This window comes from Nuphar pumila, chromosome 2 (assembly GCF_984573655.1).
Source record: "Nuphar pumila chromosome 2, dmNupPumi1.hap1.1, whole genome shotgun sequence".
Classification (NCBI taxonomy): domain Eukaryota; kingdom Viridiplantae; phylum Streptophyta; class Magnoliopsida; order Nymphaeales; family Nymphaeaceae; genus Nuphar; species Nuphar pumila.
This window is the reverse complement of record NC_143250.1, coordinates 88,831,334-88,845,615: the sequence shown is the minus strand read 5'-3', so window position 1 is coordinate 88,845,615 and position 14,282 is coordinate 88,831,334. Positions and strand designations below refer to the sequence as shown.

Here is a 14,282-nt window from a genome sequence, read left to right as displayed (position 1 = left end):
AGCCGTCCCCATGGCTTTCGGGCATCGCAACCTCAACCGTCCATCTACCGATGCCATGTGACTTGCAACCTATCAAATCCCATCTCCACCGTCGGATCCCATTCCACCCCGACTCCAATCCCCTATATTAACCACCTCCAATATCCCAATTTGCCGGCAAGAGCTCACTTTTTTGCTCTCACTCCCACTATCACCACCACCACCACCACCACCACCACCACCACCACCGCCGCCGTCTTTGTTTATCGGCCGTCCGATCCAAGATGCGTGAGATCCTGCACGTTCAGGGGGGGCAATGCGGGAACCAGATCGGGTCCAAGTTCTGGGAGGTGGTCTGTGAGGAGCACGGCATAGACCCGACGGGCCGCTACACCGGCAATTCGGAGCTGCAGCTGGAGCGGGTCAACGTGTACTACAACGAGGCCAGCTGCGGCCGGTTCGTGCCCCGTTCCGTGCTCATGGATCTGGAGCCGGGGACCATGGACAGCGTCCGGACCGGCCCCTACGGAAAGATCTTCCGGCCGGACAACTTCGTCTTCGGCCAGTCCGGCGCCGGCAATAACTGGGCCAAGGGCCACTACACTGAGGGCGCAGAACTCATCGACTCCGTTCTCGACGTCGTCCGCAAGGAGGCCGAGAACTGCGATTGCCTCCAAGGTCCGATCTGTTACCCAAAAAGCCTTTGGTAATTCCCTTGTTTGTTTGTTTTTTTTGGTTTTGAAATTTTGGTTGGTTTTGGTTTTGGTTTTGGTTTTGGTGGGGATTGTGAAGGGTTCCAGGTGTGCCACTCGCTGGGAGGGGGGACCGGGTCGGGGATGGGGACGCTGCTGATATCCAAGATCCGAGAGGAGTACCCGGACCGGATGTTGCTTACGTTCTCGGTGTTCCCGTCCCCCAAGGTGTCGGATACGGTGGTGGAGCCGTACAACGCGACGCTGTCGGTGCACCAGCTGGTGGAGAACGCGGACGAGTGCATGGTCCTGGACAACGAGGCCCTCTACGACATCTGCTTCCGCACCCTCAAGCTCACCACCCCTGGCTGTAACACCCCATCCTCTCTCTCTCTTTCTCTCTCTCTCACACGATAACATCCTACTTTTCCGTCGGTTGTGGTGGCGAGATCCATGGGTGTTCTCGTAATTCAGTGGTCTGGATCGTCTGTCACTGTTACTTAAGACTGGATCGGTCCTACTAACGGTAGTTGGGTTGAAGAACTTTAGTTGATGTGAGCCGACCAGTTTGTGCCCTACTTTTTTCTTCGTTGAAAAAAATATCTTGGAAAAAAGGGCGAATACGACATTGTGCAAACGGATCGGATATAGGGTTGGATCACGCTTGAAATATTTGCAATAGATCCAAATCTGAGTCAGGATTCTGAAGAGATCCAGTGAATCAAGACCAAAATGTAGATGTTGATGCTGGATCTGGTAAAAGGAGACGAGAAGAAAAGCATTTTACTATGTAAAAAGTGTTGGCGAATCAGATTTGGTTCGGATCTGAAAAACTGATCCGACGTCAGCTTGATTCCAATTCTTGATTCGGTCTGGGCTCTGAATCTGGTTCATCGGAAATGGGAGGTCGAGGTCTCGAATCTCCAAAAAAGCAAGTGTTTGTCACGACAATTTTTACGTTAGTTTCGAACATATTATAATATCTTCTCACCCGTTTTAAAAGCACAAAATATCGTAATATTTTTTAAAATATCACAACGTTTTTCATTTTAAATGACAATAATACGAATTTAACATGATATTTAAGTTTTCCATTTAGAAGATAAGAAGGGGGGGGGGGGGGAACAAACATTTTTATAATTTTCATATTTTTGGCTTTTATTATCTTTTACTTTTATCCATGTACATTCATGTTTTACCAATACAAAATTTTGAATTTCTCACTAGAAATTGACAGCCGTTTAGTTAGTAAACCTCTGGTCCCCAAGTCAATTCTGGCCTAGTTGGTCAAGCTGAAGCAATACAGACACGGTGGAGTGTACTGGAGCACTGCAATAATTCTCTCTGTCGAGTAGATCTCGTCGTTACTGTCTATCTGTAACAATATTCCCATATGCAGCTGGTTGAACCAGGGCCTCGTTTGACGACATAATTAAGAACTGTTCTAGGTGTCTGACTTGGTCTCTCACCTTACAAACTAACTGGTTTCGATTCGGATTCGGAGAGGCCGTGGGGTCCATGGTTATTCTAACTTGATTAGTCATTAAACATTATTAAGCGATTCAATTGCTTTTGTGCTTCAATTGATTATAAGTTTGTTATCAAAATGATGTGATGACCAGTTGGGGATCTGAACCATCTGATATCGGCGACGATGAGCGGGGTGACGTGCTGCCTGCGGTTCCCTGGGCAGCTGAACTCGGACCTTCGGAAGCTGGCGGTGAACCTCATCCCGTTCCCGCGGCTGCACTTCTTCATGGTGGGGTTCGCCCCGCTAACCTCCAGGGGGTCGCAGCAGTACAGGGCGCTGACCGTCCCGGAGCTGACACAGCAGATGTGGGACGCTAAGAACATGATGTGCGCGGCCGACCCACGTCACGGGCGCTACCTGACGGCCTCCGCCATGTTCAGGGGGAAGATGAGCACCAAGGAGGTGGACGAGCAGATGATCAACATCCAGAACAAGAACTCCTCCTACTTCGTGGAGTGGATACCAAACAACGTCAAGTCCAGCGTCTGCGACATCCCCCCAAGGGGGCTCTCCATGGCCTCCACCTTCGTCGGCAACTCCACGTCCATCCAGGAGATGTTCCGGAGGGTCAGCGAGCAGTTCACCGCCATGTTCCGGCGCAAGGCCTTCCTTCACTGGTACACCGGAGAAGGGATGGACGAGATGGAGTTCACGGAGGCGGAGAGCAACATGAACGACCTGGTGTCCGAGTACCAGCAGTACCAGGACGCCACCATCGATGAGGAGGGTGAATACGAGGAGGAGGAGGAGGAGGAGGAGGAGGAGGTGGAGCTGGGAGCCCAGGAGGCCGCCTAGTTGTGCTAGTTTCTGCTGATGCTCTCTCTTGTTGGTGTTAGAAGTAATTGTTGTTATCCTTCTGTTGGTATTCCATGTGAGATGTTGATGGTTCTGTCATATGGATCTATGAGGTGGGGCTCCCCTTGATTTCCCTTTGTTACTTTGTTTGATTGGGTAGGTCTAGCTGTCATTGAGTTGGTGCTGCTCTGTTTTCTACCTATGATAAACGAATTGCACTTAATTCACTATGAACCGTCGGCAGTCTCTCTCTCTATTTTGGTTGATTGGATTTTATAATAGATGGGGCTGCAATTGCATATGTTTCGATTAATGGGGTGGTAGGCCTGCCTTGTTGATTATCTCTTCCTTTTTTTGAACCAACCACCCTTTTTTTAATCCAGGCATGTGATTCAAATGTGATCTGCTAGCTAGTGCCATCAAGTGGGGATGTAAAGAAATTAATATATCGTTTTCCATGGTAAACTGGTAATGACTTGTGTGTGTACTCTACTTCAAACTACCATGTGATGGGTGCAATAATAGACTTGATATTTAATTCCCTCCAGCTAGCGATGACGTTGTGCTGGAGGGTCCGCCAACAAGTGAGTGATTGACTGGGCCCTTGCCTGGAACTTGGAACGTGATGGAAGCATCCCCTCTCAAGGAAAGGCAATGGAAGTAACTTGCCTTGATTTTCTATGAAGCACAGTTGCCGGAGGCTTTATGAAACTTACTTTTAAGTACATGTTGATTTTGAACAGGATTGGATTCAATTTGGATGTGACCCACATTGACATAGTGACATAATTAAGGAGACATATATGGGAGAGTCTCTTGGGTTATGAGGGATAAAGTTACGAGGTCTTTTTCATGTATACCCATTATAGACCTATTATGTCCATTATGGAGCTCTCATTACATACCTCCCTTCAGAGCTCCTTATAAATAAGAGACTCATTGTAGTGTGATGAGGACTGCCTACCTGTAATCGGTCTCTCACCGTTTCTGGGGTTCAAGGGTCCTGCTCACTTGTCAACATTCGATCCTGGGCTCATTGAGGACGTTGATTGGTTGAGGAAAATGTCGATTACTCACCTCCACTGAAGTGTCATTCGGATTGTCCATGGCTTAATCAAGTAAGTGACTCTTCCCTATCCATTTTAAATCAACATTGGGTTATGGGTGTAACTCTCCGAGATTTTTAATCTCTTAAAAATGCTTAAAAATTTAAAACTTTTCTTTTATTTTCAAATAAATAGAGGAAAGCTTTTGTACTTGAAACCTCAGACATGTTACATATGTGGGTTAACAGTGTATTATCAAAGTATATGAAAAACCAAAAAATTTATATATACAATCTTTTACAAAACATGTACATACTGAAGATTTAAAATAAAATCCTTTAATTAACCCTGGATCCTGGAAGTTTTGATCCTTGATACCGCTTTTGTCCAGTGTTCCTCACTATTTAAAGTAATAAGTACTTGTACCTGTATTTTCCATAAAACAGGATCAAACTTATGATAGTCTGATAAGTAATAAACAATTCCAAATAATTTAAAATATAAAAATATAATTTTAATAATAAGTTATTTTGTATTTAACAAGAAAATGTATGCTTCAAAAAATAATTATACAGAAAAGATCACAATTAAATATAGAATTAACAAGGCATATTTTTTATATTGATTTATGTGAAGGTCTTTGTATCGATATTTACTGCCCACCCTAGTACATAGGGGATTACCATTGCATTCAAACTAAGCATTTTGAAAATATATTATTTAAATATATTTTACCCGAGTGTCTAATTGGATCAGATCCAAAGCGGGTAGTCAATGACCAAGAATGATCCTCGCTAAGGCTAAATCATTCTAGGATGCATCCAAGACTAATTGCAGTAGTTGAGGTCTATTTGTTGATAACCTTTGGCCTCCGAACCTGAGTGACTGGAGGCCCCTCAAGATACTTTTGCTCTTATAAAACTGTCACCATCTACCCCTTTTAAGGTAGATACTGTTCTAAATGTGTATAAAGGGTTATCTTTATTAAATGGATCATGTGCCTCTCATAACTGTAGGCCAACCAGAGTTTAATAACCCAAATACCCTTTTGGGGTATTATTTATTATGGTCAAGTATATGTGTAAGCATGGACCCTTTAACATTTGATGCTATTTTTGCACCTCATGGGTTTGAAATACTCAAACCCACATAAGTATAACTATACTTTATAAGAATGAATTTGCATCTTGTACACATATCCAATATACCTTAATGTCACCAGAGGTTGTTCGAACCTTGGCCAGAATCTAGTCCAAATATTTTATTATATAAACCAAAATTCAGGCATAACAATTTCAAGCTTGTAGGGTTTTGGTATCCCCTAGCTTCATTACTAAACAACAATCCTTACAATAATTATTTAAGCATGCTGGCATAAGTCAATGTATATAAACAGAAATTTGAGCATGTGAACATTATTCATAATATGTAAACATGAATCAAAATATGTAAACAATCATTTTTGACATGCTAACATAAATTAATACTTAGGGTTTTTGGTAAAATTATGCATACCTTCAAAATATATTAAACATTATAAATTGTGAGCTTTTGGTATAATAACTTACCTCGATCTTATATAAGGTGATAAAAATATGATTAAGGATCCAAGTAGAGCAGAATAACAAACATGTTATGAGAGCAGAGATTTGGACATCGCTTCTATAGTACTTTTGGATGCGGTGATTTTTTTGCAGTACTTTTTCTACACATTATCAAAAACTCTAATAGTGAGGAGATTTTGGTAGCCTAACAACGTATCATAAATTAAATGAGAGGACACACAACTAGGTGCGGGTTGCATTGGTCTGCCGCATGTAGAGTTTTGCACAAACGTAGAGGTACATATGTGCACTACAAGAAAATTGTTGATTAGCGATGAAAATTTATGATGAAAATAATCCATCACAAATTTGTGATGAATTATCTAGAGAAAACTAGTCATCCCTAAAATTGGAATTAGTTGTGAAGTTAGCGACAAAAAAATTTTGTCTCAAAATCCGTCGCTAATTAGCGATGGATTAGTGACGATAATATTCTGTCCTAAAATCCGTTGCAACTTCACGACGAATGAGTGATGGAATTTTTTCCTCGCTACTCCGTCGCTAATTTACAATGGCATTTGAGACGGAATGTTTTTGTCGCTAATCCTAATGTGTTTCTTTCTTAAACACGTCATCGATCCGCAAAATCAATCCCTGTGCATATAAAACACCATGCTCTGAGCCATCGATAATGGAAAGATCTGGCAATCAATAACTCGTCGTTTCCTTTTTAGAAAATTCCAAAGCTCACCATTCTCCTGCCTTCAAATACCGCCTCTCTGCACCTTGTTCAACAACCTCTACGCTTTTGCACCCACCTCACTGCCTCTCCCTCTCTCTCTTTATGGAAATGGCTCACACCAAGCAGACCGCCCGGAAGTCGACCAGAGGGAAGGCGCGGAGGAAGCAGCTGGCGATGAAGGCCGCCCAGAAGTCATCCCCGATGAATGGAGGCATCAAGAAGCCGCACAGGTTTCGGCCGGGAACGGTGGCGCTGAGGGAGATCCGCAAGTACCAGAAGAGCATAGAGCTGCTCATCCGCAAGCTGCTGTTCCAGCGCCTCATCCGCGAGATCGCCCAGGACTTCAAGACCGATCTTAGGTTCCAAAGCACTCTCGTTGCTGCCCTCCAGAAGGTCACAGAGGCCTACCTGGTTGGCCTCTTCGAGGACACCAACCTCTGCGCCATCCATGCCAAGAGGGTCACCATCATGCTCAAAGACATCCAGCTTTCTAGAAGGATCAGGGGCGAGCGCGCTTGATTTGATATACTTATATCTATATAAGATGCTTTATCATGGGTTTCAAACCATTTAGGTGAAACTCACCAGGGCTAAATCCTTTGGCAAAACCTAACCCCTAGTTGTATTCGACTTTGTTAATTTTAGCAGTGAAAGACCCTTGAATCATGTTTTTTGTTTATTATTAAAACATGCAAAAGCTTACTATCTTGCATGTTTTCTCTTTAAGTACATCTGATGCTTTTTGGCACATTAGGGCAAATTGTTATTTTACACGCAATTTCACATCTCCATTGTCATCTTCACGGAACAACCCTCGACGGATATTTATATGTATCAAAAACTGAATCAGTCGATGTTTTGCGACAGAATGTAATCCATCGCTAAATTGGCGACATAATTTAGAGACAGATACATATTCATCATTAAATTTTTACGACAGATTAGTGACGAATATGTATTTGTCATAAAATCAAATCAGTGCTTATTTAGTGATGGACTCGCGACGGATCATGACATTTGCTAATTCATCGCTAATTAGCGACGAAAGTAGAGACAAATTAGTTATGTCGCTAATTAGCGACCAAAAAATTATGACAGACGCTATCCATTGCTAAGCCATTTCTAATCCATCGCTAAATAGTTCAGTGATGGATTAGCGTCAGATATCGTCCATCGCTAATCCGCAAAATTTTTGTAGTGATGTATGTACAACATGTAGAGAGGCTCACTGGCAAAGGAGGGATGCCAAAAAGGCCACCAGTGCCAAAGTAAACTGTGAAAGGTGCTTGGGCGGCGACTTTAGATTAATGGATTCACTGGCAAAGGAGGGTGGTCAAGAAGGCTTTCGGTGCCTTGAGCGGGTCGTGAAAAGCACCTTAATGAAAGTGAGGGTATTAAGAAAGGTGCGCAGTGGTAAGGGATTTCATAAGAAAAGAGGGTGGCTCATTAAGGCCTCTGGTGCTATGAGTGTTTGTGTAAATATGCCTTGACAGAAGTGTGTGCACCTAGAAGTACACTCTAAGGGATGCACGATAGTAGGGTCTTCACGTCATAAGGAGGTGGCTATTTAAGGCCTCCCATGTCGTGGTTGCACCATGTGAAGCGTCTCAAATACTCTTCAAGAATTAACCTATGCAAGAGACATGCGTGTACACGACCATGTCATAGGAGAATTCAAATTTGCTTATCGGGTTTTGAATTGGACAACACTCTTGCCGGAAGAGTTCTAAAAGCCAGGTTTGTTTGAATGAGGCTCCCCCAAACAAATTGAAACTACCGAGTTGAAGCAGGGAGGGGTGCAGAGGTTTCTAGTGGAGCACATTGTTAAAACAACAGAAGTAGGAGAAAGAAATCTAGAAAGAGCTAGGTTTTAGAGAGAGAAGGGAAGGAAAAAGGGAGAGAGAGGGAGAGTCGAAATGAGATGAGAGAGAAGGGGGGTGAGTGGGGGTATTTATAGCCCCCAGGTGGGCCCCACAACCCCCTAGGTGTTACAAAAAGGGCCACTTGTTGTCGTAGGGAGAGAAGAGGGGGGTTACTCACCTTTTTTAGGTGAGTCCCACCCTAAAAAGCTTGGGTCAAAACCATCAAATTTGATGGTTTTGATTATTATATTTTTATTTCTTTTTATTTTATTTATTAATTTATTTTAATCCTATTTATTTTTATTATTTTATCCTTATCATTTTTATAAATATCTATTTTAATTAATACTTTAATGGCCCTGGTAATTTTACTATTTTATCTTTGGATAATTTAACTAATTTCTAAAAAATGTCTTTTGGTTGGTGAAATAACCATTTTGCCCTTGAATATTTGTATTAATTCTCTAAAAACACCCTTTTATAAAAATTACCAATTTGCCCCTAGACAAAATTAATAATTATGAGCATGCCTCTAAAATATGGACCCAAATAAATATCTAGATTCATAAAAAATATACATCTGGATAATATTTGAATCCATTAAAATTATCTATTTTAGTTTTGGATATGAGCCTGGATCAATATCCAAATCTAGTAAAAGGTCTAGATCCAAGTACTATTTGGATCTAGCTTCTAGGCTCTGAATCATATCCATATTTGATTAAAATTCATAAAATATAATGGCTTGAATTTCAGAATAATGAATCTATTTAACATAAATTTCTTTAGATATTATAATGGGTCCACTCTGCTTATTTGTTGCCCATTTTGGGTGTGGGTGTGTCATCATCACAATTTTTTTGTCAGCATTGTTCTCTCTCGCTGGACTCTCATTTGGTTTTAGAATATTGGACGATGATGAGGGAAGCATTGACCAGCAACCCACCATCTGAGGGCCAGCAAGAAGGTGTTGCCCACAAAGGATGAAGGTCAGGGGCGTAGCTAGGATTCATGTGAGGGGGGGGGGGCAAACAGGGGTGTAGCAAAAAAAAAATTTATTTGTGCGATAGTTGGGGGTTCGGGGGCAACGCCCCCGAAAATTTTTTCTTTGAGATAAAATAAAAAATGGCTATAATTATTAATAAAAATCTATTTCATATGGACAAATCAAACTATTTGCTGCAGTCAGGGCTGGGCTATGACTGGGCTTTTAAAAAAAAAAAAATTTATTTGTTTCGGGAGGCAGGACTGGGCTGTATGAAGGTGGTCATTGTCGACGAACAGGGTTGCCCGAATCTTGGTTCTCAGTCGGGTAACCAAAGCCCCCTCTACCATAAGTTGGTCACAATGGATGCTTGGAGGCCAATTCAAGCCCTTAAGCGACTGACGACAGTTGGCCACTTAAGGAGGGCAGTCGGCGACTATCAGTGGTGGCAGAGGGGTTTGCTACCACATTCGACCAAACCAAGCAGTCAGGCTTGTTGTCATCTCCAGTGGGAGGTTGTGAACGTCGGCGGTTGGCCACTGGAGGCTGGTCATCGCCATTGGTGGTGGCTGTTGGTGGCAAGATGCAAGAGAGAGCCCCCTCCCCTGTTGCATTTTTTTATTATTTTTTACTCTCTTTGGCTTAGTCATCGGCCGATGACTGGGTTCGACGATTTTCGGCCGTCAGAGGGGGGCCATCACTGATGACTGTTAGTGGAGGTTGTTGGTGGTGGAAGCTCGAGAGGAGGGGGCAGAACCATTACCCTCCAGCCATTTGACCATCTTATCGGCTGTTGTCACTGACAGATGGCCATGGACGATGGTGTTTGGCCAGTCATCGCCATCAACGGTTGAGGTCGACCGGTGGTGGCGACTGTTGTTCTCTATGGTGGACAGAGGGGTCATTATAAAATAATAATAATAATAATAATAATAAATATCAGTTTCAGGAAGGGGGATATTGGGTTTTACTATAACAGCTACAGTAAAACCCGACTAGGGCGGCAAACCTGATCGAAACCCATACCCAATCCTAGATTCTAGGTGGATCGGGTTTGCTCATGTCCCGACGAAACTTAATCCAGACCTGAACCCATTGGCGGGATTGGGTCAGCACCCAACCCAGTGAGACCCGATCCAAACTCGAACCCATTGGCATGACCGGGTGGATCGGGTCAGCAACCGACTCGGCAAGACCTGATCCAGACCCAGACTCATTGGAGGGACCGAGTTGATCGGGTCTACACCTGACCCAGTGGGACTTGATCCAAACCCAGACCCATTGGCGAGACCGGGTGAATCAGCTCTACACCCAACCCAACGGGACCCGATCCATACCCAAAGCCATTGGTGGGACTGGGTGGATCATTGGTGGGACTAGGTGGATTAGGTCTACACCTAATACTGTTGGACCCGGTTCGTGACCAAGACCCGTTAGAGGTTCTGGGTGAACCAAGTTTGTGCCTGACCTGATGGGACCTGGTTTCAAACCCGAGATTTGGTTTCCAGCTGGACCAGGTGTTGTCTGGATGAATTTAGGCCCTTTCTGGAATCGATTCAAATATTTTGAGACCGGTTTGGGCTTCTTGGGATCGGTTCAGGTGTTTTCCTGATAGGTTCAGTGGTTTTCTGGACTAGTTAAAGGTTTCTGTGATCGGTTCAAGGCTTTTAGTGATCAGTTCAAGCCTTTTAGTGACCAGTTCAAGGTCTTTAAGAACTCGTTTAAGTCATTTTAAGACTCCAATCTTGGAGATGACTCATAAATACATATCTTTATTATTAATCTTATACTTTTTTATGACTTTAGCATGATATTTGGTATGTTTTATGTTGTTTTAAGTTATCCATGATTATTTAAGCATGTGATTATGAATGTAAGCAATATTTTTGTGTTGTGACATTTTTATATATACTTACGAAAAAAAGATTTTGATCAACTCACTCTTGATATCACCAAAGTAACCTAAGTGGTGTTGATTGAGGGTTCTTTTGATCGTGTTGAGAGCGATATTTGGTATTACGATTGTGTGTGGTTTTATAAAACAATGATTCTACCCAAAGGTAGGTCATTATGTTTTAAATTCACACAGAGTGTAATAGTGGGTGTGTACATAACCCATGAAACATATTCATACCCAAAGGTCCAGTGTTGAATTGTCTCTGGTTACATAATCTATTAGTTTCATCAATTGAAGTCAATTCTTTGAGAATTGAGAATACAAAATAATTCTGAGTGTTACTGTTTTTACCAAAGTGAAATGATAATGATTTTATTATGTTTGTCTTAGTTAAGGTGAATAATAAAGAGTCTCACATTTACCATTTCAATATGAATCTTGTATGAACAATTATTTAGTAATGTCTTTCATTCTTGCAATACTAGGTTCTTTGATCGTTGACGGTTCTAGTAATATCCTCATTTTAGACAGATCTAATTTTTTGGATTTGAAAGAAATAGTGTTATTCACTTTGAGATATATGGACCTAGATTTAACGTTAAAAACTGACGAACCTCCCATTCTTACAGAGCAAAGTACAGTCGATCAGAAGGTTGCTTTTGAAAAGTGAGAGTGCTTGAATAGGCTTAGCCTATTGCTCTTGCAATCTCTAGTGACTAAGAATATTCGAAATAGCATCATTCACTGTAGGACAGTGAAGGAATTTTTGAGAGCTATTGAGGCTTAATTCGCAATACTCTCATGTCTAAATTAGTATCTATGAAATATTCTGAAGATAATAACATTTGACAATACATTTTAGAAATGGAGAACATTGCATCTTAACTGAATGACATGAAGCTCTCTCTTTGGAATTCCTTCTTAATTCATTTTATTTTGATCTTGTTGCCTATAGGATATGAACCCTTTAAAATCTACTACAATATACATAATGATGAGTGGTCTTTTAATGACCTCTTGACCAAGTTTGTTGAAGAGGAAGAAAGATTGAAGGGTGAGAAGGTGCAATACGCACATATGGCTTCTTATCAGGGAAAGTATATGCTTGGAACAAAGAAAGGTTCTTTCAAGAAGAAAAGCAAGAAGAAGACCCCTAGGAAGAGTTCTAACTCTTAGACAAATATCAAATCCTAGTCTAGAGGTTCTTTTATAAAGTGTTTCTTCTGTAAAAAGAAGAAACATAAGAAGGTGGATTGCCAAAAGCATAAGAAATGGCTCAAGAAGAAAGGTAACAAATCATTTGTTTCTCATTAGTCCAATATAATCTATGTTATATTGCATAGTTGGTGGATTGATTTTGGTGCCACAGTGCACATTGCCAACTCTTTACAAGTATTTCTAAACAAAGAAAAACTAATGGAGCATAAAAGAAGCATATTCTCAAGAAACAAAATGTGTTCGCATGTCAAGAACATTGGGACCTATAGAGTTATTTTGGAGTCTGAATTCATTTTAGATTTAGTTGATACATTTTATATTCCATCCTATAGTCAGAACCTAATTTCTATTTAAAAACTTGATAAGTTTGGTTTTATATTTAATTTTGAAAACTCTAAGATTATTATTGTTAAAAATTCTATTCATGTTGGTTTTGCATATGTGTGTGATGGATCGTATCGTTTGATAATCAAACTCTATATCCAAGAATCTTACTCTGTTGAAAATTTGATGATTAACAATAAACATGGTTTAAAGTTTGATCAATCCTATTTGCTTTGGTATTGAAGGTTAAAACAAATCTCGATAAAAAGAGTCCAAAGACTTGTGAAAGAATGGATTATTAGATTCCTTGACTTCATGGATACAAAACCATGTGTTGACTACATAAAGGCTAAGCAATCTAACACATATAAGAAGGATGCTAAATATAACAATAAAAAATTAGAGATTGCTTAGACAGATGTTTGCAAACTGTTTTTCCTGTGTTACAAAGGTGAAAAATATTTTATCACCTTTACAAATAATTACTCACATCATATGTATATTTACTTATTATTTGAGAAATCTGAAGTCATTTGGGTTTTAAGGACTTCAAAAAAGAAGTAAAAAAATAAACCGGTAAAGTTATAAAAGTGGTCAGGTCTGATAGAGGTGGTGAATATTATGATCGTTTCACTAAGATGAGACAAAAGAAGAAATTGTATGTTTAAGAAAATGGTTTGAGCGATGTTCAATCATTCAACCTTCCCTTGACCTTGTGAGGTGAAACTCTTAGGACAATAGTGCATATATTAAATAAGGTTCCTACGAAAGTTGTCCAAAGTACTCCTTATGAGTTATGGACTGATAAAAAATCTTCCTTGTCATATATGCACATATGGTATGTCCAGCTGAAGCTAAATTATATCTCACATATAAAAGTATTTGATCTTAGGATAATTAGTAGATTTTTTATTAGTTATCCAGAAAGATCAAAAGGCTTTAAATTTTATTATCTATTTTATACACTACAAATAATGAAAATAGATAAAGCAAGATTTTTTACAAATAATTCTATTAGGATAGATTAATCTCAAAGTCTTATATTTGAGAAATTGTAGGATTCAGTTTCCATACTTACGAAGAAAAGAATCTTAATTCTCCTGATCATTATCCCTTTGGATGATGTTAGGAAAAAATTGATCAATGAGCATCAATTCCAAGTAGAACAAGTTGTTGATGATGATGTGAAACAATAACATGATACAAATGTTCAATTTGAACCACTTGTAACACCAGTATGAAGTCCACGAGGCCCAATAGATCTGATATCTATCCTGATTATATAGTATATTTACAGGAGTTCAATAATTTTATAGATATTGATGATAATCCCTTATCCTTTGTAGAAGCCATTGATAGTGATAAATTATCACATTGGATCAATGCTATAAAAGAAGAGCTTGAATCTATGGCAAAGAACCAAGTGTGAGATTTAGTACCTCGACTTGATAGAGTCAGACCTGTTGGTTGTAAATAGGTCTTTAAGACCAAAACAGACTTTAAAGGGTGAGTGAAAATATACAAAGCTAGGCTTATTGCAAAGGGATTCACTCAGATAAAGGGCATTTATTATAATGAAACCTTTTTTTCTGGTCTCAACTATGGAATCATTGAGAATAATCATGACCCTTATAGCTTATTTTGATTTAGAGCTACATCAAATGGAT

At 40.4% G+C, this 14,282-nt stretch overlaps 3 protein-coding genes across 3 annotated transcripts; 2 read left to right on the top strand and 1 right to left on the bottom strand.

Moving 5' to 3' along the window:
- Positions 1-263: 263 nt before the first annotated feature.
- On the top strand, positions 264-2,519 carry LOC149846002 (tubulin beta-6 chain-like). Its single transcript, XM_089990136.1, has 3 exons — positions 264-657; positions 772-1,041; positions 2,266-2,519. Exons 1-3 carry the CDS (start codon positions 264-266, stop codon positions 2,517-2,519), a joined length of 918 nt encoding a protein of 305 aa, XP_089846262.1.
- On the bottom strand, positions 2,473-2,873 carry LOC149846001 (protein TUB21). Its single transcript, XM_089996114.1, is given in 1 exon segment — positions 2,473-2,873. A coding segment is annotated over 1 exon segment (318 nt). The 3' UTR covers positions 2,473-2,555.
- A 3,564-nt stretch (positions 2,874-6,437) lies between these two features.
- On the top strand, positions 6,438-6,848 carry LOC149846000 (histone H3.2-like). Its single transcript, XM_089997818.1, has one exon. The coding sequence runs from the start codon at positions 6,438-6,440 to the stop codon at positions 6,846-6,848; it is 411 nt and encodes a 136-aa protein (XP_089853944.1).
- Positions 6,849-14,282: the final 7,434 nt, after the last annotated feature.